The sequence below is a fragment of the Stegostoma tigrinum genome, chromosome 24 (assembly GCF_030684315.1).
Source record: "Stegostoma tigrinum isolate sSteTig4 chromosome 24, sSteTig4.hap1, whole genome shotgun sequence".
Lineage (NCBI taxonomy): Eukaryota > Metazoa > Chordata > Chondrichthyes > Orectolobiformes > Stegostomatidae > Stegostoma > Stegostoma tigrinum.
Window position 1 is genome coordinate 47,607,448 of NC_081377.1, and position 22,414 is coordinate 47,629,861.

The 22,414-nt window shown below is 42.9% G+C and overlaps 1 protein-coding gene across 2 annotated transcripts in view; it reads right to left on the minus strand.

Annotated features, from left to right (window-relative positions):
- Positions 1–22,414, minus strand: part of txlna (taxilin alpha) — a 124,520-nt gene that overhangs the window by 58,646 nt on the left and 43,460 nt on the right. For both annotated transcript variants that reach the window (XM_048557911.2, XM_048557910.2), the window contains exons 4-6: positions 21,209–21,379; positions 6,398–6,592; positions 608–727 (exon numbers count right to left, since the gene is read on the minus strand). In XM_048557911.2, coding sequence (XP_048413868.1) covers positions 608–727; positions 6,398–6,592; positions 21,209–21,379 — 486 coding nt within the window. The remainder of the gene's footprint in view (positions 1–607; positions 728–6,397; positions 6,593–21,208; positions 21,380–22,414) is intronic.

A 22,414-nucleotide genomic window follows, 5' to 3' on the forward strand; every position in this document is an offset into this window, starting at 1 on the left:
TAGTAGACGCAGACACGTTAGTGTCTTTTAAGATTTATTTGGACAGGTACATGGATGGGCAGGGAGCAAATGGACACAGACCATTAGAAAATAGATGACAGGTTAGACAGAGGATCTTGATCGGCGCAGGCTTGGAGGGCCGAAGGGCCTGTTCCTGTGCTGTAGGTTTCTTTGTTTGTTTCTTTGTTGTGTCCAGGGTCTACAAAACCTGCATACAACTGACATATTATCATTAAAACTAGCTGGAGTATAAACACTATTGACCTTTCCTTCCTCTCCTGAAACAAGCCATTAAACAAGGATTCTAGGTAGCACAGATAACTTAATCTCCTTAAACCCACTTTCTCAACACTGATCTTGAAGATCTTCAATTAAGCTTCTGCCCTCCCATCTGGAGTAGGATCTAATTTATTGGATTATAGTGCATCTTCCAGCCATATCTTCCTTGGAAGGTCACACCTGTAACATCCTTCATCAATACATTTCTTCTGCTGTTCAATACAGAGAGATTGTTCTCATATGGTTCTAGTCTTCCCGCATGCTCCTTTTGGAATCTTTCAAAAGCAAAAAAGGGAAGCAAAGATGACTAAGTAATTCAACAACTCACATATTCTTTTTCTTTCTGGTGCCTCTCCTCTGCATCTTTCAGCAGTTCCTGTGCTTGTTGGAGTTTGGCATCAATCAGTTGTTGCTGAAGGTCTTTGTGCTTAAATACCTTGTCAATATGCTGTGAACAAATTTTTAAAAAATTAAACATTGAAGCCATAATGATGTGAAATCAACTGATGAGTTCCCAAATATGCTAATTCAACCATACGTTATTTCCATATTGCTACTGTGACCAGGTGGCCAGGTCTATGAAAACCGCTGCAAACCAGCGCTACATCAGTATACCTTGTTTCAGCTAACGTTACTATATTTCAGTTTTTTCTTTGGATATTAGGTGTTTCTTTCTCCAATCCCAGATACAATCAGAAAACTACTGTTGCTATATTTTGACTTATTAGTCCTGTCAAGTACCCTCATTTGTTCTGTGTGAAAGAAAATATAGTTTATTGATAACATAAACAGAAACTCAGCAGATCTGGCAAAGAAAACAGAGAATTCTTCAGAATTGAAGCAAAATGGAAGTGTGATGGTTCTATGATGTTGAAGAAGCGGGAGGAGCAAGTGGAACAGAAGAGGTGATCATGAAAAGAGACAACACATTAGACCAGAGCAATGTTCCCTCTAATCTGTCTGGTATCAGGCACATGGCAACTGGAGTCAACACATTGATAGCATCATTGACTTCCAGTTCTAGAAGTTGCCACCACATAGGGGTCTCAGACGTCTGCTCAGTTGGTCAGAAAGTGAGAAGGAATGCTGGCCCAGGGTGTGTGATACTAATAGAATAAAAGGTCATCTCTGATCAAAAGCAAAATCATGAAAAGAAAATACAGACACCTGGCAGTTTGGGTTGGGGAGGATTACTGAAATAGCAGAGTTCATTGTCTCAATTTGCTGAACTAAATGTTAAGTTTTGAATGCTGTACAGCGCCTAAGCAGAAAATTAGATGCTGTTCCTCCAGCTTGTATTGGGCTCCACTGGATCACTGTAGCAGGCCTAAGACAGAAGCATTAGCAAGCTAGTGCACAGTACCTGCAATCTACCAAAAAACTGGGGTCATACGTATGGACTGAAGAGGTATCCCACAAAGTGGTAACCCAGTCTGTATTTGGTCTCCCCAGTTCAGCAAATATAAGAAAACAAAAAAAAAGTTGCTGGAAAAGCTCAGTAGGTTTTTACAGCATCCGCAGTTCTTTTGGTTTTTATGAATATAGGAGATCAGACTGAAAGAATTATATCACTGCATCACTAAGAAGTTGCATCTGGGATTCAGACAGTGCTCCTCAAAGACGTGAAGCTATTTCAAGTACAAGTGGTGGCTGTGGAAGTTGGAAGGAACTGCACACAAGTGATGGTTGGTGAGGTTAAGCTTCATAACTGACCCGCAATCTGATTTTGATTTCATGTTGAACATCAGTGCCGGAATTGCAAAGCTGTCACTATTTTAATTGGAAGTGGCTTTGGTTGTAAGCTCCTGTTAAAATGGCAAAACACTCAGACATCCCCCCCTATATATTACAGTTTCACCATTATTGCAGGCTGCATTTTGAATACCCACAGCCTGTGAATGAATTAAAAATAAAGACACAATCTTGGTAATTTTGTTAATCAGTGGTAGGTGGTGAGATCCTAATGCCTAAAATAACTGGATGGTATAAGAATTAAAAACTCCACTGTGCTGAGGTGCAGTTTGTGTTGGATGGATGGATGGATGGATGGATGATTTCATTGTCAGGTGTATTTTATGTGAGAAATACAACAAAATAGAAAGAAAATCTTTCTTTCTTCACTGCAATATGCACCATTTTGATAGTTTGAGATTAAGAGAAAAATAAAAAGATATAGCTTAAACAGAAGTCCATTTATGTGTGCATTCTGAACAGGCTGGGCCAATTCTCCTTCACCAAACACACTGGTGGAGTCTCTCGGTGCAGCCCTCTTTGATGTTGCTGTGATACCCTTCTGCCACCATCAGCCGCGGACCCAACCAACGATGAAGTCACTGATGCTCAGGTACCATCTTATGCCACTGGGCCTACCTCATCGACATCACCCCACTTTGCCCTCCATCACGTTGGTCTCGCTCTCCATCCACTTCCCACTTCCACTGACATGTCCTGAAGCACACTTAACTCAAATCAGCAACCTAAGTGTTGTGTCAACACAAGTTGGACTCGTGTGAACTTGATTTTCAATGCGCTATACACTTCTATAAAACAAAGGATGCCAATCTAGCTTAGAAACACCTACATACAATGCAGAAAACTGCTATGATAACAGGAGATAACAAGTTGTGGAGCTGGATGAACACAGCAAGCCAAGCAGCATCAGAGGAGCAGGAAGGCTAACATTTCAGGCCTAGACCCTTCTTCAGAAATGGTGGGGAGGAGGAGGGGGTCTGAAATAAATAGGAACGGGGGAGAGTTGGATAGAAGATGGATAGAGGAGAAGATAGGTGGAGAGGTGACAGACAGGCCAAAGAGGCGGGGATGGAGCCAGCAAAGGTGAGTATAAGTGGTGAGGTAGGGAGGAGATAGGTCAGTCCAGGGAGGACGGACAGATCAAGGGGGTGGGATGGGGTTAGTAGGTAGGAGGTGGGGTGGGGTTTGAGGTGGGAGGAGGGGACAGGTGGGAGGAAGGAGGGAATGAGCTGGGCTGATTTTGGGATGTGGTAGGGGGAGGGGAGATTTTGAAGCTTGTGAAGTCCACATTGATACCATTGGGCTGTAGGGTTCCCAAGCGGAATATGAGTTACTGTTCCTGTAACCTTCGGGTAGCATCGTTGTGGGACTGCAGGAGGCCCAGGATGGACATGTCATCTGTGGAATGGGAGGAGGAGTTGAAATGGTTTGTGACTGGGAGGTGCAGTTGTTTGTTGCAAACTGAGCGTAAGTGTTCTGCAAAGTGGTTCCCATGCCTCTGTTTGGTTTCCCCGATATAGAGGAGGCCACAACGGGAACTGCAGATGCAGTACATCACATTAGCAGGTGCCCAGCTGAACATGTGCTTGATGTGGAAAGTCTTCTTGGGGCCTGGGATGGAGGTGAGGGGGGAGGTGTAGTGGCCGGTGTAGCACTTCCTGCGGTTGCAGGGAAAAGTGCTGGGTGAGGTGGGACTGGAGGGAAGTGTGGATGGGACAAGGGAGTCACAGAGACAGTGGTCCCTCCAGAAGGTAGACAAAGGTGGGGAGGGAAAAATGTCTTTGGTGGTGGGGTCAGATTGAAGATGGCAGAAGTGTCAGAGGATGATGCACAGGATCGGAGGCTGGTGGGGTGCTACATGAGGACGAGGGGGATTCTGTTTTGCTTGTTATTGCAGGGAGAGGGTGTGAGGGATGAGTTGCAGGATATGCGAGAGATACGGTCGAGGACATTCTCAACCACGAAAGGGTGGGGGGGGGGTTGCGGTCCTTGAAAAACGAGGACATCGGAGATACGGGAATGGAATGCCTCATCCTGGGAGCAGGTGCGGTGGAGGCAAAGGAATTGGGAATAGGGGATGGCATTTTTGCAGGAAGGTGGGTGGGAGGTGGTGTATTCTAGGTAGCTGTGGGAGTCGATGGGCTTGAAATGGATATCGGTTTCTAGGTGGTTGCTGGAGATGGAGACAGAGAGGTCCAGGAAAGAGGGAGAGGTATCGGAGATGGTCCAGGTGAACTTAAGGTTCGGGTGGAAGGTGCTAGTGAAGTGGATGAACTGTTCGAGCTCCTCGAGGGATCATGAGGTGGCACTGAAACAATAACGGAGGAAGAGGTGTGGTTTAGGGCCACTGTACGTCCGGAAGAGGGATTATTCCACATGACCTACAAAAGGTACCCATGGCCACCCCGTTTGTCCTCCCCGGAAGTGGGAGGAATCGAAAGAGACGTTGAGGGTGAGGATGAGTTCAGATAAGCAGATGAGGGTGTCGGTGGAGGGGCCTGGTCGGGCCTGCGAGACAGGAAGCAGCAGAGTGCCATTAGGCCATCTGTATGGGGAATGCAGGTGTACAGGGACTGGACGTCCATTGTAAAGATGAGGTGTTGGGGACCAGGGAATTGGAACTTCTGGTGGAGGTGGAGGGCATGGGTGGTGTCACGGGCGTAGGTAGGGAGTTCCTGGACCAAGGGGGAGAAAATGGAGTCCAGATAGATGGGAGGTTTTTGGTGGGTTTGGCGCAGGCAGAGACAATGGTTGACCAGGGCAGTCAGGTTTGTGGATTTTGGGAAGGAGATAGAAGCTGGCGGTGGGAGGTTGGGCAACAATGAGGTTGGAGACTGTGGTTGGGAGGTCACCTGAAGTGATGAGGTTGTGGATGGTTTGGGAAATGATGGTTTGGTGGTTGGGGGTGGGGTCACGATCAAGGGGGCGGTAGGAGGAGGTGAAGGAGAGTTGGTGTCTGGCCTCAGCGATGAAACCAAGCAAATGCCTGGGGACCGCTTTGCAGAACGCCTACGTTCGGTTCGCACTAAACAACTGCACCTCCCAGTCGCGAACCATTTCAACTCCTCCTCCCATTCCATCCTAGGCCTCCTGCAGTCCCACAAAGATGCTACCTGAAGGTTACAGGAACAGCAATTCATATTCCGTTTGGGATCCCTGCAGCCCAATGGTATCAATATCGGCTTCACAAGTTCAAAATGTCCCCTCCCCCTACCGCATCCCAAAATCAGCCCAGCTCGTCCTTGCCTCCCTAACCTGTCCTTCCTCCCACCTCAAACTCCAACCCCCACCTCCTACCTACTAACCCCATCCAGCCTCCTTGACCTGTCTGTCCTCCCTGGACTGACCTATTTCCTCCCTACCTCACCACCTACACTCACCTTTACTGGCTCCATCCCCGCCTCGTTGGCCTGTCTGTCATCTCTCCACCTATCTTCTCCTCTATCCATCATCTTTAATCCGCCTCCCCCTCTCTCTATTTCAGAATCCCTTTTCCCTCCCCCCTCTCTGAAGAAGGGTCTAGGCCCGAAACGTCAGCCTTCCTGCTCCTCTGATGCTGCTTCGCCAGCTGTACACCTCGATATTTCAGATTCTCTAGCATCTGCAGTTTCTACTATCTCTGCCATGAAAATTGGTTACCATTCCAACAAAAATGCTTCAGCCCTTTTATTTGCTGGTTTTCAACAAACAATTTGGAGACAAGCAATTTAACTCTCCAGGAGCATAAGGGAGTGGACTAACTGGAAGCTACAGCCTGGAAACAGTGAAGAATGAACAATGATTTCTTTGTATTCAATGCTTAATCTTTTAAGCAAATAACACACAAAGCAAAGTGTGACAACTACCAATAATTGCTAGGTAACATGCAATTAATTCCTTTATTATCAACTATAATGCTGCAAGTCAAAATGATATACTCTGAATAACACTATTAAGACTTATGGTCACTTCACATTTTACCAATTGTACTTTTTCAAGTTTAAAGCAAATTTCAAGGTGAAAAGGGCTCAACATTTATATAGATAATATTGCAAAGGGATTGAAAACCATGATATTTCTTAGGAACTGACAATAGTGACAGTCTCAGTAGGTGCTATCCATTGTTGTGAATTCACCAGAGAACTGCAATCCCAGGTTGTCTATTTCTGAATGTGAAAATAGCAACTGTGAAAAGATTCACAAGACTGCTCCACTGGCCCAGCGCCCAAAATAAATACAAGGTATATTAAAAGTAAGGACTGTCTTCAGTCTACAAAGGTTAAATTTAACACAAGATTAATTATAATTTCAGTATAGATGGTACTTCCCAGCATTTGCATCTGCTATGGTAACCATTATAATTTTAGCTATTGTTTATTTTTCTTACCTCCTCTCTTAGCTCATACTGTTCTATCAGTTTCTTCAGTTTCTCTGCCAGTTCCATGTTCTCCTGGCGCAATTTGCAATTTCTTTCATTATGTTGTTCCATTTGTGTCTGGATATCATTTAGAGTGACCTGGAAGTGAGACGTGATCTCTTTGCGCTTCTCTTCTTCATCTCTTCCACGTTGAACACCTTCTTCCTGTGGGAAAATTTACAGCATTGATTAAAATTCTAATATTTCATTACTTCATTCAGTGAAATGGCAATGATGTAATTGCATGGTCTGGCTTCACTTCGTGCACATTTCATACTGTATTACATAGAGACAGCAAAATTCAACCAATGGCTCAAAGACTAGAATAACTGATATTAATATGGAGAATGCCCAAAATCATCTGGGTTACCAAAAGCTGGCATCATGTAGAGAAAAGGATTATTTTTATTACACACCTCAATAATTAGAACCGTATTTTACCAAAAGGCAATGGCTATGCAATAAACAGGTTGCAGAACACCACTAATTTAGATATATTTTTTGAAGGGTAGGGAAGAGAGGAGATGGTCATGGTGAAGGACTGCTTTTCGGACTGGAGGCCTATGACCAGTGGTATGCTACAAGGATCAGTGCTTTTGTCATTTATATAAATGATTTGGATGTGAATATAGGAGGAATGGTTAGTAAGTTTGCAGGTGACACTGAAATTGGGTGGTGCACTAGACGGTGAAGGACGTTATCTCGAAGTACAATGGGACCTTGATCAGATGCGCTAGTAGGCTGTGGAATTTAATTTAGATAAATGTGAGGTGGTGCATTTTAGAAAGGCAAATCAGGGCAGGACTTATACACTGAATAGTAGGATCTTCGAGTGTGTTACTGAACAAAGAGACCTTGGGGTACAGGTTCACAGTTCCTTGAAAGCAGAATCACATGGAGACCTGATAGTGAATGTAGCATTTGGTATACTTGCCTTTTTTGGTCAGTGCACTGAGTATAGGAGTTGGGATGTTATGTTGTGGCTGTACAGGATATTGGATAGGCCACTTTAGGGATACTGTATTCAATTCTGATCTCCCTGTTATAGGAGAAACATTGTTAAGCTTGAAAGGATGCAGAGAAGATTTACAAGGATGTTGCCAGGTTGCAGAGGTTGAGCTAGAGGAAGAGGCTAAAACTATTTTCCCTGAAGCATTGGAGGTTGAGGGGTGATCATACGAGGATTTATAAAATTGTAAGGGGCATGAACAGAGTGAACAGCCAAGGCCTTTTATCCCTGGGTAGGTGAGCCCAAAACTAGAGGCCAAAAGTTTAAGGTGAGAGGGGAAAAGATATTAAAGGGATCTAAGGGTCAACTTTTTCACGCAGAGGGTGGTACATGTATGGAATGAGTTGCCAGAGGTGGCAGCAGCAGCTGGCACAATTACAACATTTAAAAGGCATCTGGATGGGTACATGGATAGCAAAGTGTGGAGCTGGATGAACACAGCAGGCTAAGCAGCATCTTAGGAGCACAAAAGCTGACGTTTCTGGCCTAGACTTTCATCAGAAAAGGGGGATTGGGAGACGATTCTGAAATAAATAGGGAGAGTGGGGGAGGCAGTCCGAAGCTGGATAGAGGAGAAGATAGGTAGAGACTATAGGTGGGGAGGTAGGGAGGGGATAGGTCAGTCCGGGGAGGATGGACAGGTCAAGGGGGTGCGGGATGAGGTTAGTAGGTAGGAAATGGAGGTGCGGCTTGAGATGGGAGGAGGGGATAGGTGAGAGAAAGAACAGGTTAGGGAGGCAGGGAAGAGCTGGGCTGGTTTTGGGATGCAGTGTGGGGAGGGGAGATTTTGAAGCTTATGAAATCCACATTGATACCATAGGGCTGCAGGGTATCCAAGCGGAATATGAGTTGCTGTTCCTGCAACCTGCGACTCATTCTGCTTGGGAATCCTGCAGCCCAATGGTATCAATGTGGATTTCATAAGCTTCAAAATCTCCCCTCCCCACACTGCATCCCAAAACCAGCCCAGCTCTTCCCTGCCTCCCTAACCTGTTCTTCCTCTCACCTATCCCCTCCTCCCACCTCAAGCTGCACCTCCATTTCCTAACTACTAACCTCATCCCGCACCCCCTCGACCTGTCCATCCTGCCCGGACTGACCTATCCCCTCCCTACCTCTCTACCTATCTTCTCTATCCATCTTCGGGCTGCCTCCCCCTCTCTCCCTATTTATTTCAGAAGCCTCTCCCAATCCCCCTTTTCCGATGAAGGGTCTCGGCCCGAAACATTAACTTTTGTGTTCCTAAGATGCTGCTTGGCCTGCTGTGTTCATCCAGCTCCACACTTTGTTATCTCGGATTCTCCAGCATCGGCAGTTCCCATTATCTCGGGTACATGGATAGGAATGGTTTAGAGGGATATGGGCCAAATGCTGGAAAAGGGGACTAGATTTATTTAGGATATCTGGTTATCATGAACGAGGTGGGTCAAAGGGTCTGTTTCCATGCTGTACATCTCGACAACTCTGCCACTGACATCGGCGCCACATTCTCCCATGCCAACAGAAACAGAATTTTCTTCAATCATCCCTTGTGTTTATTTCTGGTTTCCAGCATCTATTTTGCCTTTATTCAAACTTATTCAACAAAATACAGTTGACCCACACACAATTTACATTTTGGTTACCAGTAAAGGGATTGGAAATGCAATTTTGAATATGGCTGCCTAAATAATTCCAAAATTCATCTGAGAGAAAATGTTGCATTTAAGAATGAATCCATCACAACAAGAGCTAACAGATTTGAAGCCAAGACTTGAAGTCATCCAAACTCTGAAAAGAATGTATTGCAACTAAAATGGATAACCCACACAGGTAACCATGAAACATTTCTTTTCGGAACAAAGATGGTATCGTTACACTTAATATTTTTTTAAATTTGCACTTGCCTCTTATACGTTTAATACAAAGTCCTCAAGTCATTTGTTTTACATCTATTGAATGGGAGTGCACCCCATTACGCCATGGGGAAAATGTTACAGCATCAGCCTCAACCTATTAGGTAATTATGTCAAACAGAAGTGATTTTAAAAATTAACGCAAGGGATGTAGCTGTTGCTGAACAAAATCAGCATTTACTGTCTATGAGAAGGTGGTGATGAGCTACCTTTTTGAATTGCTGGACGTTCAGTGTATACAGACTGTGTCTGTGTGTCTGTGTGTGCGCGTGCATATATCTATAACCAACCCCTGCTTTGGGGTTAGCCTTTGCCCTATAACTCTGCAGACGTTCTACCATTTTTCATTTGTTTTCTTAGCATGTTATCACACATTTGACAGTCTTGTTTTGCAATTCTCTAATAATTTTAGAAATTGGAATAGAATTGGTAGGAGGGAGAAAATATCCTCAAATTAATAGTTGGTAAGTGGCAATGACGTGTCGCTGGACTAATAATCCAGAACCCCAGGTTAATGTTCTGTGGATATCGGTTCAAGTCCACCACAGCGGGATGGTGAAATTTGAATTCAGTATAAATCTGAGATTAAAACAAAGCTAACGTAATGACAATAATGTAAATACTGCTAATTGACATAACAACCCATCTAGTTCACGAAATAAAACTTCCCCTTCAGGGAAAGAAAACTGCCATCTTTCCATGGTCTAGGTGATATGTGACTCCAGATTCACAGTAATAAATGCTGGCCTAGTCAGCAACGCCCACACCTTGTGAATGAAAGAAAGAAGGTACATAAAGGACACAGAGATACCAGCTGAGAATAAGTGATGAACTAAGATTTTGGTAGCTATGTTGGTGTTACACATTGAGGAAACAGCTGGGTAGCAGTAACCATAATGTATTAAAAATTTTGTTTAATCATTCATGGGAAGTGGCCAACACCACCTCGGCCAGTATTCATTGTCAATCCCCAATTTCCCCCAAGAAACTGATGAACTGCCTTCCTGAACAACTCCACTCTGCATGCAAGACTCACACCCAAAATGCTGACAGGGGTGAGTTCCAGGATTCAACCCAGGACCAGTGTGATATAGTTCTATGTCAGGGGCATGTGTGGTTTGAAGGGGAATGCGCAGGTGGTGGTGGTTTCATGAATCTTTTGCCCTTGTGTTTCAAAGGTCAGAGATTTTCAAGATTCTAAAAAATCAATGGTGAGTTGTTGCAGTGTATATTGTGCTTAAGGAGTACATAAGGAAGGACCGAAGAATAGTCGATGCATTGGTGGCAATCTTTCAAGATTCTATAGATTTTGGAGCAGTTCCTATGGATTACAACGTAGCTAATACCTGGAATTGTAGACCCGTTGATCTCACATTTTAGTGGAGAAACACTAGGGTCTGTTACGAAAGAATTAATAGTTGTGCATTTGCAAAATAGTGGCATGAAAGGAATCAGCCAGCATGGATTTACTAAAGGAAAGTTACACTTACAAATATACTGTAATTCCTTTAGGATGTAATTAGCTCAGGTGATGAGAAAGAGCCAGAAGACTTGACAAAATCTCACATAAGAAATTAGTGTGTAAAATTAAAACATGTGGGAGTGGGGGTAATGCATTCAGATAGAGAGATATAAAACTGATTGGCAGACAGGAGACAAAAAGTAGGAATAAATACATCTTTTTCCAAATGGGTGACAGTGATACTGCAGGGATCAGTGCTAAGGCCCCAGCTATTCACTATATATTTTTGTGATTTAGAGGAGGGAACACGTGTATCTCGGAGTTTGCAGATGAAACAAAGCTGGTGGGAGGGTGAACTCGGAGGGGGCTGCAGAGATGCCTCAGTGTGATTTGGGCAAGCTCAGCAAGTGGGCAAAACCATGGCTGATGCAGTATAATATGGTTAAATGCAAAGCCTTCCACTTTGGTAACAAAACAGGAAGGCATATTTCTCATTTATATCGATATATAAAAACTGATAGAGGGGAATGTGCAACAAGGCCTTATTGTCCTCATGAGTCACTGAAGATAAGCACGAATGGGTAGCAAACAATCAAGAAGGCAAATGATAAGTCTGCCTTCATAACAAAACTATTTGAGGACAGGAGTAAGAATGTCTTGCTGCAATTCTGCAGAGGCTTGGTGAGACTACACCTGGAATATTGTGCGCAGTTTTGGTTTCCTTATCTGAGGAAGGATGCTCTTGCTACAGAGGGAGTGGAACAAGAGTTTATTAGTCTAATTCCTGGGATGGTGGGACTAACATATGAGGAGAGATTGAATTGGTTAGGATTATATTTGTTGGGATTCAGAAGAATGAGGAAGAGGATATCATTAAGTCCTATAAAATTCCAAACAGGGCTGATGCAGTAAGGATGGTGGGAGAGTTCAGAACCTGTGAACTCAAACTAAGTACATGGAGTAAACATTTAGTTTCAAGAGGAGGATAAATCACTTCATCCAGACAGTGGTGGCCCTGTAGAATTCTCTGACTCACAAGGCAGTCTAGGCCAAAACACTATGATTTCAAGAAGCAGCTAGAGCTAAGGGGATCAAACGATGTGGAGGAAAAGCAGAACCAGGCATGATCATAATAAATGGCTGAGCATGCTTGAAAGATCAAATGACCTACTCCTGTTCCTATTTTTTGTTTTTCAAAATTTGTAGATGATACTAATGCACAGTGGTGGCAGTGGGATTGAATTCGGAACATGTTAGTAGGGTGCCAATCAAGATCCCATTATGTTGGAAGGAAGGCTAATGATGAAGCAATTGTAAATGAGTGGACCTCGATCAGAACCCTAAGGAACACCTGCCATGACCGGAATGGAGATGATTGCCTTCAAACAATTACGAGCATCTTCCCTTGTGCTAGATATGACTCCAATCAGCAGCGAATTTCCTGATTTGCAATTACGCCAATTTTGCTAGTGGTCAAAAGCTGCCTTGATATCAATGGCAGTCACACTCTCTTCACCTCTGGAGTTCAGTTCATAGAACCATACAGCACAAAACAGACCTTTCAGTCCAACTAGTCCATACCAAACGTAATCTCAAACTAAACTAGTCTCACTTGGCTGCTCCTGGCCCATATCCTTCCAAATCTTCCATACTCATGTCCATATCCAATTGTCTTTTAACATAGAACACAACAGCACAGTACAGGCCCTTCGGCCCTCGATGTTGTGCCGACCTGTCATACCGATCTCAAGCCCATCTAACCTACACTACTCCATGTATGCCCATATGCTTATCCAATGACGACTTAAATGTACCTAAAGTTGGCGAATCTACTACCGTTGCAGGCAAAGCGTTCCATTCCCTTACTATTCTGAGTAAAGAAACTACCTCTGACATCTGTCCTATATCTTTCACCCCTCAATTTAAAGCTATGCCCCCTCATGCTCGCCGTCACCATCCTAGGAAAAAGGCTCTCCCTATCCACCCTATCTAACCCTCTGATTATTTTATATGTTTCAATTAAGTCTCCTCTCAACCTTCTTCTCTCTAATGAAAACAGCCTCAAGTCCCTCAGCCTTTCCTCGTAAGACCTTCCCTCCATACCAGGCAACATCCTAGTAAATCTCCTCTGCACCCTTTCCTAAGCTTCCACATCCTTCTGATAATGCGGTGACCAGAAGTTCACACAATACTCCAAGTGCGGCCGCACCAGAGTTTTGTACAGCTGCAGCATAACCTCTTGGTTCCGGAACTCGATCTCTCTATTAATAAAAGCTAAAACTCTGTGTGCCTTCTTAACAGCCCTGTCAACCTGGGTGGCAACTTTCAGGGATCTGTGTACATGGACACCGAGATCTCTCTGCTCATCTACACTACCAAGAATGTTACCATTAGCCCAGTACTTTGCCTTCCGGTTACTCCTACCAAAGTGCATCACCTCACACTTGTAAAGGTTGTAACTCTACCCACATCCACCACTTCCTCAGGAACATAGAACGTAGAACAGTACAGGCCCTCGGCCCACGATGTTGTGCCAAACTTTTACCCTAAACCTAAGGTCTACCTAACCTCTGCACCTACCTTATACTATCATCCATATACCTATCTAATAGCCGCGAAAATGCCCCTAATGAGGCCGACTCCAGTAGTGTTGAGGGCAATGCATTCCATGCCCTGACCACTCTGAGTAAAGAGCCTACCTCTGACGTTTCCCCTATACCTAACTCCACTTACTTCAAAACTATGCCCCCTCGTAATAGGAAGTTCCTTTCTAAAAGGAACTGTAAATTCCTTTAAAGGTTTATCTGCAAGCAAGAAGCTTTTCATTCCTGATGATTTTCTTGAGCATGTAAAAGGTTAGGCCATAAACTCTTGATAGAATTTGTATAAGCCCAGTCCGAAATACCCAAAAGTAACAGACGTAGTACTATTGTATGCAACATACCTGAAGCCTAAAAAAAAACCTAATGATTTTGAGAAAGTATTTACCAAATGGATAACAATACAATGAATTACACAGCCAAAAAACAGATTTACAAGGGTTTTGCCATAAGTGTCATTTTCTACCTTTACCTTCATCTTTCCAGAAACGAACATCCTACACAGGTATTTTTGAAATACATAGATTCTTGTTAGACAAGGGAAACAAAGGTCATCAGGAGGAGATGGGAATGGGGAGTTCAGAATACACACAGATTAGCTGTGACCTTATTGAATGACTTCAAGAATCAAATGATTTTTTTCTGCTCCTAATTTGTATGTTCTGTTACGTTCGTCTGATGGGAATCCTGGGGTAAACGCATCAGTTATTGGAATCATACTTAGCACTAGGGAAGGCAATCAAAGTTGCTGAGGGTCAATCATCTCAATGGCAGGATGATGCTAAAATAACTGTTCTATGTAAGGTCCTTGGAAAACCCATTTTCAGCTGCTTCAGCAATGGCCTTCTCGCCATCCTAAGGTGAGAAGTAGGGTAGTTCACTGATGATTACACCATGGCCAGAATTCACAACTCCATGGGATCATGAAGCAACTTGTGTCCAGATCTGGGCAACATTCAGGCTTGCGATGCTAAGTACCAAGTAACAGTCGTACCACATAAGTGTAAGACAATGACCATCTCCAGTAAGGGAAAGAAAAATATCAAACCACAGCCTATCATCTACAAAGCACAAATCAGGGGTGTGACAGAAAATTAAATGCCGCCTCAGTCCCAGCAAATTAAGTTCCTCATGCCTTTGGCTGTTCTAATGATATTTTAATTAATATTCTAGATTAAGGCCTCAAGGAACCATCAGCAAATTTACGTTTGACTTATATTTGAGAACCTATTGGTAAAGATTCATCATTTACAAGGACAGAGTGAAGATATGTTGCAGATAATTTTTATATTTAGGCAGTGATGGCTCAAGGTGCCAAGGACAAACAATTTCAGACTTGCATATACCATAAATTGTAAAGCAACTGAACAAAAAAGACTTGGTAGGGGATTATAGTGAGTCGAGTCATCGAAACCCATGACAAGCGTTATGGGACTGTTGCAAAAACAAACAAGCTATTAGAAACAATAACTGAGACTAAGCATAAAACAAAGTAAATAACTTCCTTGTACAATTTCCTTTATTAGGAACATAGGAACTGGAGAAAGCCATTCAGTGTGTCCAGCCTACCCCTTCTCTTCGTACAATAATGGCTGATTGAACACTTCATTGACTTTCACCTAATCTGATCTCACAAATCTGTATTCCACTGGCGATCAAAAACATATCAATCTCTACCTTAAATCCACTGAAAGATCAAGCCTATTTCGGCCAAAATAATAGAGAATTCCAAAGATTCACAACCATAGATAGACTGGAGAGTTGGGCAGATAAATGGCAGATGGAGTTCAATCCGGGCAAATGCGAGGTGATGCATTTTGGACGATCAAATTCAAGGGCGAACTATACAGTAAATGGAAAAGTCCTGGGGAAAATTGATGAACAGAGAGATCTGGGTGTTCAGGTCCATTGTTCCCTGAAGGTGACAACACAGGTCAATAGGGTGGTCAAGAAGGCATATGGCATACTTTCCTTCATTGGGCAGGGTATTGAGTACAAGAGTTGGCAGGTCATGTTGCAGTTGTATAGGACTTTGGTTCGGCTACATTTGGAGTACTGTGCGCAGTTCTGGTCGCCACACTACCAAAAGGATGTGGATGCTTTGGAGAGGGTGCAGAGGAGGTTCACCAGGATGTTGCCTGGTATGGAGGGTGCTAGCTATGAAGAGAGGTGGAGTAGATTAGGATTATTTTCATTAGAAAGATGGAGATTGAGGGGGACCTAATTGAGGTCTACAAAATCATGAGGGGTATAGACAGGGTGAATAGCAAAAAGCTTTTTCCCCCCCAGAGTGGAGGACTCAATTACTAGGGGTCATGAGTTCAAAGTGAGAGGAGGAAAGTTTAAGGGAGATATGCGTGGAAAGTTCTTTACTCAGAGGGTGGTGGGTGTCTGGAACGCATTGCCAGCAGAGGTGGTAGATGCAGACACATTAGCATCTTTTAAGATATATTTGGACAGGTACATGGATGGGCAGGGAGCAAATGGACACAGACCGTTAGAAAATAGATGACAGGTTAGACAGAGGATCTTGATCGGCGCAGGCTTGGAGGGCCGAAGGGTCTGTTCCTGTGCTGTAATTTTCTTTGTTCTATCTAAATTAATTTATCCTAATCTCGAACCTAAATAGCATCCCTCTTATATTTAAGTTGTGCCCTAGTTTTAGACTCCCCAAATAGGGAACATCTTACCTGCATCTAACCTGTCTATCCCTTTGGATGAACTGTAAGTTTCAGTTAGTTTGTCTCTTATTCTTCAAAACTCCAGAGAATACATGTCCATTTTGCCCAAACCCTCTTCAGTGGACAGTCACGCCATCCTAGGAACATGTCTGGTGAACATTTATTGCAACGTTTATGGTAGTGATATCTTTCCTGAGATCAGGAGGCACACCTTGCATACAGTACTCCAGGTGGGGTCTGGCCAATTTCCTATACAATTTAATCAAGACTTCACCACTTCAAATCTCACAAAAAGGACCAACATTCCATTAGTGTACCTAATCGCTAGGAAGACGAAGCACGGTACAAAGAGGAGGCGGCAACCATGGCTGACAAAGGAAGTCGGGGTAGCATAAAAGCAAAAGAGAAAGCATATAATGTGGCACAGAGCAATGGGAAACCAGAGGATTGGGAAGCTTACAAAGACCAACAGAGGGCAAAAAAGGAACTAAGGAGAGAAAAGATTACATATGAGGGTAAGCTAGCCAGTAATATAAATGAAGGCTGTAAACGTTTCTTTACATATACAAAGGGCAAAAGAGAGGCAAAAGTGGACATCGGACCACTGGAAAATGACACTGGATAGATAGTAATGGGGAACAAGGAAATGGCTGAGGAACTGAATAATTACTCCGCATCAGTCTTCATGGTGGAAGACTCAAGTAATAGCCTAAAAATTCAAGAGTCAGGGGACAGTGCTGAGTATGGTGGCCATCACCAAGAAAAAGGTAAGAGTAAAACTGATTGGCCTGAAGGTGGATAAATTGCCTGAATCAGATGGGCTACACCCCCAAATTCTAAAGGAGATAGCTGAACAGATAATGGTAGCATTAGTGGTGGTTTTTCAGGAATCGCTAGAGCCAGGGACAGTCCTAGAAGACTGGAACATCGCTAACGTGACACCCCCACTTAAAAAGGAAGCAAGGCAAAAGACAGAAAATTACAGGCCAATTAGTTAAACCTCAGTCGTGGGTAAGATTTTGGAATCCATTGGAAGGATGAGATTACTGAATACTTTCAAGTGTATGGTAAAATGGGGCAAAGTCAGCATGGTTTCATCAAGGGGAGGTCATGCCTGACAAATCTGCTAGAATTCTTTTAGGAATTAACGAGCAGGGTAGACCAAGGACAGCCAATGGGTGTTATCTAGCTGGATGTCAAGAAGGCCTTTGACAAGGTGCTGCACAGGAGGCTGCTGAGTAAGATAAGGAGGCAAGGTGCTAGCATGGATAAAAGATTGGCTACCTGGCAGAAAGCAGACAGTGGAGATAAAATGGTCTTTCTCAGGATGGCAGCTGGTGACAAGGGTTGTTCCACAAGGGTCAGTGTTGGGACCACAACTTTTCACTGTATACATTAATGATCTCGATCAAGGAACTGTGGGCATTCTGGCTAAGTTTGCAGATGATACAATGATAGGTGGAGGGACAGGTAAGTATTGAGGTGGAGGGGAGGCTGCAGAAGGATTTGGACAGGTTAGGAGATGAGCAAAGAAGTGGCAGATGGGATAAAACATGGGAAAGTGTGAGGTCAAGCACCTTGGTAAAAAGAATAAAAGCATGGCCTATTTTCTAAATGGGGAGAAAATTCATAAGTCTGAAGTGCAAACTGACTTGGGAGTTCTTGTCCAGGATTCTCTCAAGGTAAACTTGTAGGTCGAGTCAGTCGTCAGGAAGGCAAATGCAGTGTTGGCATTTATTTTGAGAGGGCTTTAATATAAAAGCAGGAATGTACTACTGAGGCTTTATAAGGCCCTGATCAGGCCACATTTGGAGTACTGAGAGAAGTTTTGGGCCCCATTTCTCATGAAGGATGTATTGGCCTTAGAGCATGTTCAGAGAAGGTTCACCAGAATGGTCCCAGGAATGGAAAGCTTGACATGAGGGGAACATTTGAGGACTCTGGGACTATACTCATTGGAGTTTAGAAGGATGAGGGAGTATCTAATTGAATACTGAATGGCCTGGACAGAGCAGATGTTAGGAAGATGTTTCCACTGTTAGGGGAGACTAGGACCCGAGGGCACAGCCTTAGAGTAAAGGGAAGACCTTTTAGAATGGAGATAAGGAGAAACTTCTTCAGTGAGCAAATCTATGGAACTCACTGCCACAGAAGGCTGTGGAGGCTGGGTCAGAGTATATTTAAGACTGAGATGGGTAGGTTCTTGATTATCAAAGGGATCAAGGGTTACGGGGAGAAAGTGGGAGAATGGGTTTCAGGAACTTATCAGCCATAATTGAACGATAGAGCAGACTTGAAGGACCAAATGGCCTAATTTCTGCTCCTATGTTTTATGGTCTTTATAACTTATTGCACCTACCTGTTACCCTTCGGTGACTGTGACAAGGTCACCTTGGTCCACTTCTACATCTACACTTAACCTCCCACCATTTAAAGAGAACACATTGCACAGCTACTTCTCCTATCGAAGTGGACAACCTCACATTTTTCCACATTATATTCTATCTGCCAAGTTCTTTCCCATTTACCAAGTCTATCTAAATCCTCCTGCAGATGCTGTACATGTTTCCCACATAGTTTAGCATCATTTCCAAATTGGAAAATGTTACATTTGGTCCCCACCTCCAAAGCACTGATGTGTTATGTGAACAGTTGGTGCCAAGGTACTGATCCTTGCAGACCCCAACAAGTCACAGGCTGCCAATGTGAGAATGAACCACTTAATTCTATTCTTGCTTTTCTTTCTGAAGGCCCAATCGTTAATTCATGCTAGTATTCTACATGAAACTGGACCAAGTCTAGGCTTGATTCCCTCATATGGTGAGAAGATCCAATGCCCTGGAAAAGGTTTCAAGAAGGAAAGCTAATGGAACACTGACCTTCATAGTGAGAGGATTTGAGTATCAGAGTAATGATGTTACTTTAGGGCCTTAGTGAGGCGACATCTTGAGCACTGTGTGCAGTTTTGGTCTCCAAGTCTAAGCAAAGACATTCTTGCTATTGAGGGAGTCCAGCAAAGGTTCACCAGATTGATTACCAAGATGGCAGGACTGACATATGAGGAAAGACTGGATTGACTGGGCCTGTACATGCTGGAATTTAGAAGAATGAGAGGGGATCTCATAGAAACAAAGAAAATCCTGTTGGGCCAGGACAGGCTAGATGCAGGAAGAAATGATCCCAATGTTGGAGAGGTCCAGATCTAGGGTCACAGTCTACAAATAAAGGATAAGCCATTCCAGACTGATAGTGAGAAAGAACTTCTTCACTCACAGTTGTGAACCTATGAAATTCATTCCCACGGAAAGGTGCTGGGGCCAGTTCGTTAGGTATATGCAAGAGGGAGCTGGACATGGCCCTTGTGGTTAAAGGGATCAAAGGGTATGGAGAGAATATTGGAATGGCGTATTGAAATTGCATGATGAGCCATGATCATACTGAATGCTTGTGCAGGCTCGAAGGGCTAAATGACCTGCTCCTGCATCTATTTTCTATGTATGTATGTTTCTAAGAGTCATTGCATGAATACTTAAATATCAGAGAAACCTGAACCTCAGATTTAATATTTTGGAATGTCAAATGCTTTGATTGAGGTCTTTAATAATAGGGGTGGCTTCTGCCTCTGTCAAACATCCCAAGCCACAGGGTACAGAGCAAATCCACTGTCTGAAACCCCCGGACGACCCTGGAAAATTCAATCATGGCAACAACTAATGACTGAAAAGATTCCAGAAGTAAAATACAACAGAAGCTGAAAATCAAACATACACAAAGAATGCTGGAGAAACTCAGCAGGTCTTGTAATATCTGTGAAGGGAGAAACAGAGTTAATGTTATGAGTATTACATGGCTCTTTTTCTGAATTTCACATTTCCATCCGGGGTAATGTTATTATTTCACAATCACAACATCTAAAGGAAACATGTTTAGGTGGAGCTAGTACATATAAAAAAAGGAGACAAAGCCACATGGTTTACCATGCCTGTCCTTACCTGCCATTGTCAATCTTTACCTTAGCATTAAGCCCAATCCACTCATTCTTCTCAATCACACAATCTTACAGAAAGAGCAAAAGAATGAAAGATTGCCTGTGAAAACAAAGAAACATTCCTTGGAAAACAAAATGGATACCTACACTATAAACACAATAGGGGAAAGTAGGAAATAACACTTCAAATTTAAAAAGTGCTACATTAAGACAGATGCAAGGAAACGCCTATTTTAAGAGATAGTAGGAGCTGCCGATGCTGGAGAATCTGAGATAACACGGTGTGAGGCTGGATGAACACAGCAGGACAAGCAGCTGTGGAGCAGGAAAGCTTGACGTTTCAGGTCATCCAGCCTAACACCATATTATCACCTATTTTAAGAGATTGGACATTAAAACTAGAAATCAATAATGAATTAAACATGAATTCATTACAAGCATTCAAAAGGAATATGGGTTAAGTTCCACTGAATGAAAGGCATCTCAAAGCACAGATTTAGGTAGGTGCATACAGAATGATGATACCAGTCATTGCCCTCTCATGAAACTTTCTTAATTGTTGCATAGGCTAGAGAGAAATTTCTGAAATATTTCATCACCAATTTGTTACATATATTTTTCCTTTTGCTCTTTCTGTAAGATTGTACGATTGCAGAAGGATGGGTGGATTGAGCTTAATGCTATGATAAAGATTGACAATGGCAGGTAAGGTCAAACATGGTAAACCATGTGGCTTTGTGTCCTTTTTATATGCACTAGTGCCAGCCAAACATACTTCAGAATTTGTACAGTTACAGATGCAAAACTTAAATATATAAGTAAAGCAAAAGAAAACCTACAAGGTTTTAGCCAGAGTCTAAATTTATACGCATTCATGTGTGTGTGAGAGAGAGAGTGAGTGAGAGAGACAGACAGAGTGAGAGAGACAGACAGAGTGAGAGAGACAGACAGAGTGAGAGAGACAGACAGAGTGAGAGAGACAGACAGAGTGAGAGAGACAGACAGAGTGAGAGAGACAGACAGAGTGAGAGACAGAGAGAGAGAGAGAGTGAGAGTGAGTGAGTGAGTGAGTGAGTGAGTGAGTGAGAGAGAGAGAGAGAGAGAGAGAGAGAGTGAGTGCACGTGATAATTGATAACTTATAATACCTTAAGAGTTCGATTGTGGCGTTGCAGCTCACGACATAGACTTTCTAGTTTGCTGCGTGCCAGAATGGCTTTGCTGTGCTCATTCCTAAGATGATCCTTCTCTTGGATGATCTGCGTTTGTTTCTTCTGTAGAAGTCTCATTTGCTTTTGAGTATTTCTGTGCTCTTCAAGCTGCAGATAGATCAAATGTGTCATTTGAAAAACGCCAAATTTTAGGATAAATTTAATTGAAAGTGACTAATTTTGCAGTTTAATTTCTGTTAAAATACCATTTTGCTGAACACTTACAACTTCAACTTCATACAACATAAGTCAAGCTAACAAGGCCCAGTGCAGTAATGCTGGTTACTGAAGGTGCACTTGTTATGAATACAAGCTTTGCAAGAGGATAAAGTTATAATGGTTTCTTTAACTGAAAGTAAAGGGGAGTACAGAATACAAATTGTCTATTTGATAGCTTCTAGCCGATGTTGATTTTAGTTTGTTACAGTAAAAGGCTTAAAACTTGAAACCTTCTTGTGCAAATCTTTGAAGTTATCACTGGGAAATCAAGCTACCCCACCCCCACCCAACCCCAACCTATTGTCTACAGCAATCATAATAAATTAGGGCTGTTGTCTGATAGGGGTTCAGCTGCTGGAACAAAGACTGAAATTTGTCTGTTTAAAGAACAATATTTCAATTAATTTTGGAGTATTCAGTGCAAAGTAGATAGGGCTATTTCCATAGTTGAAGCATTTCTCAAAAGGGAGAAGTGATCTGTAAGCACCTTGTGACGGTTATAGATTAAGTTGAAAGCCTTCTTACTGGGGATCATGTCAGAGGAAGGATGTGAAAACCAAAAGAACTGTGGATGCTGTAAATCAGAAACAGAAGTTGCTAGAAAAACTCTGTGAAGAGAAAATCAGAGTTAATGTTTTAGGTCTGGTGACCCTTCCTCAGAACACAGCGCAGAAGTGATTTTACAAAAATGGTTCTGGGGATGAGGAACTTCAGTTCTGAGGACAGACTGAAGAGGTTGGAACTGATCTTGCAGAAAAAGCAACTAAGAAGAGATTTGATAAAGTTTTTCAAAATCATGAGATAGACCTGTCCAGAGTTCTCAGAAGACTGATAGACATCATTGGTTGAGCAGATAGGGAGAAACTGTTCCCAACTTGTGAAAGGAACAGGAGAGCATAAATTTAAAAGGTAAATTTGCCACAG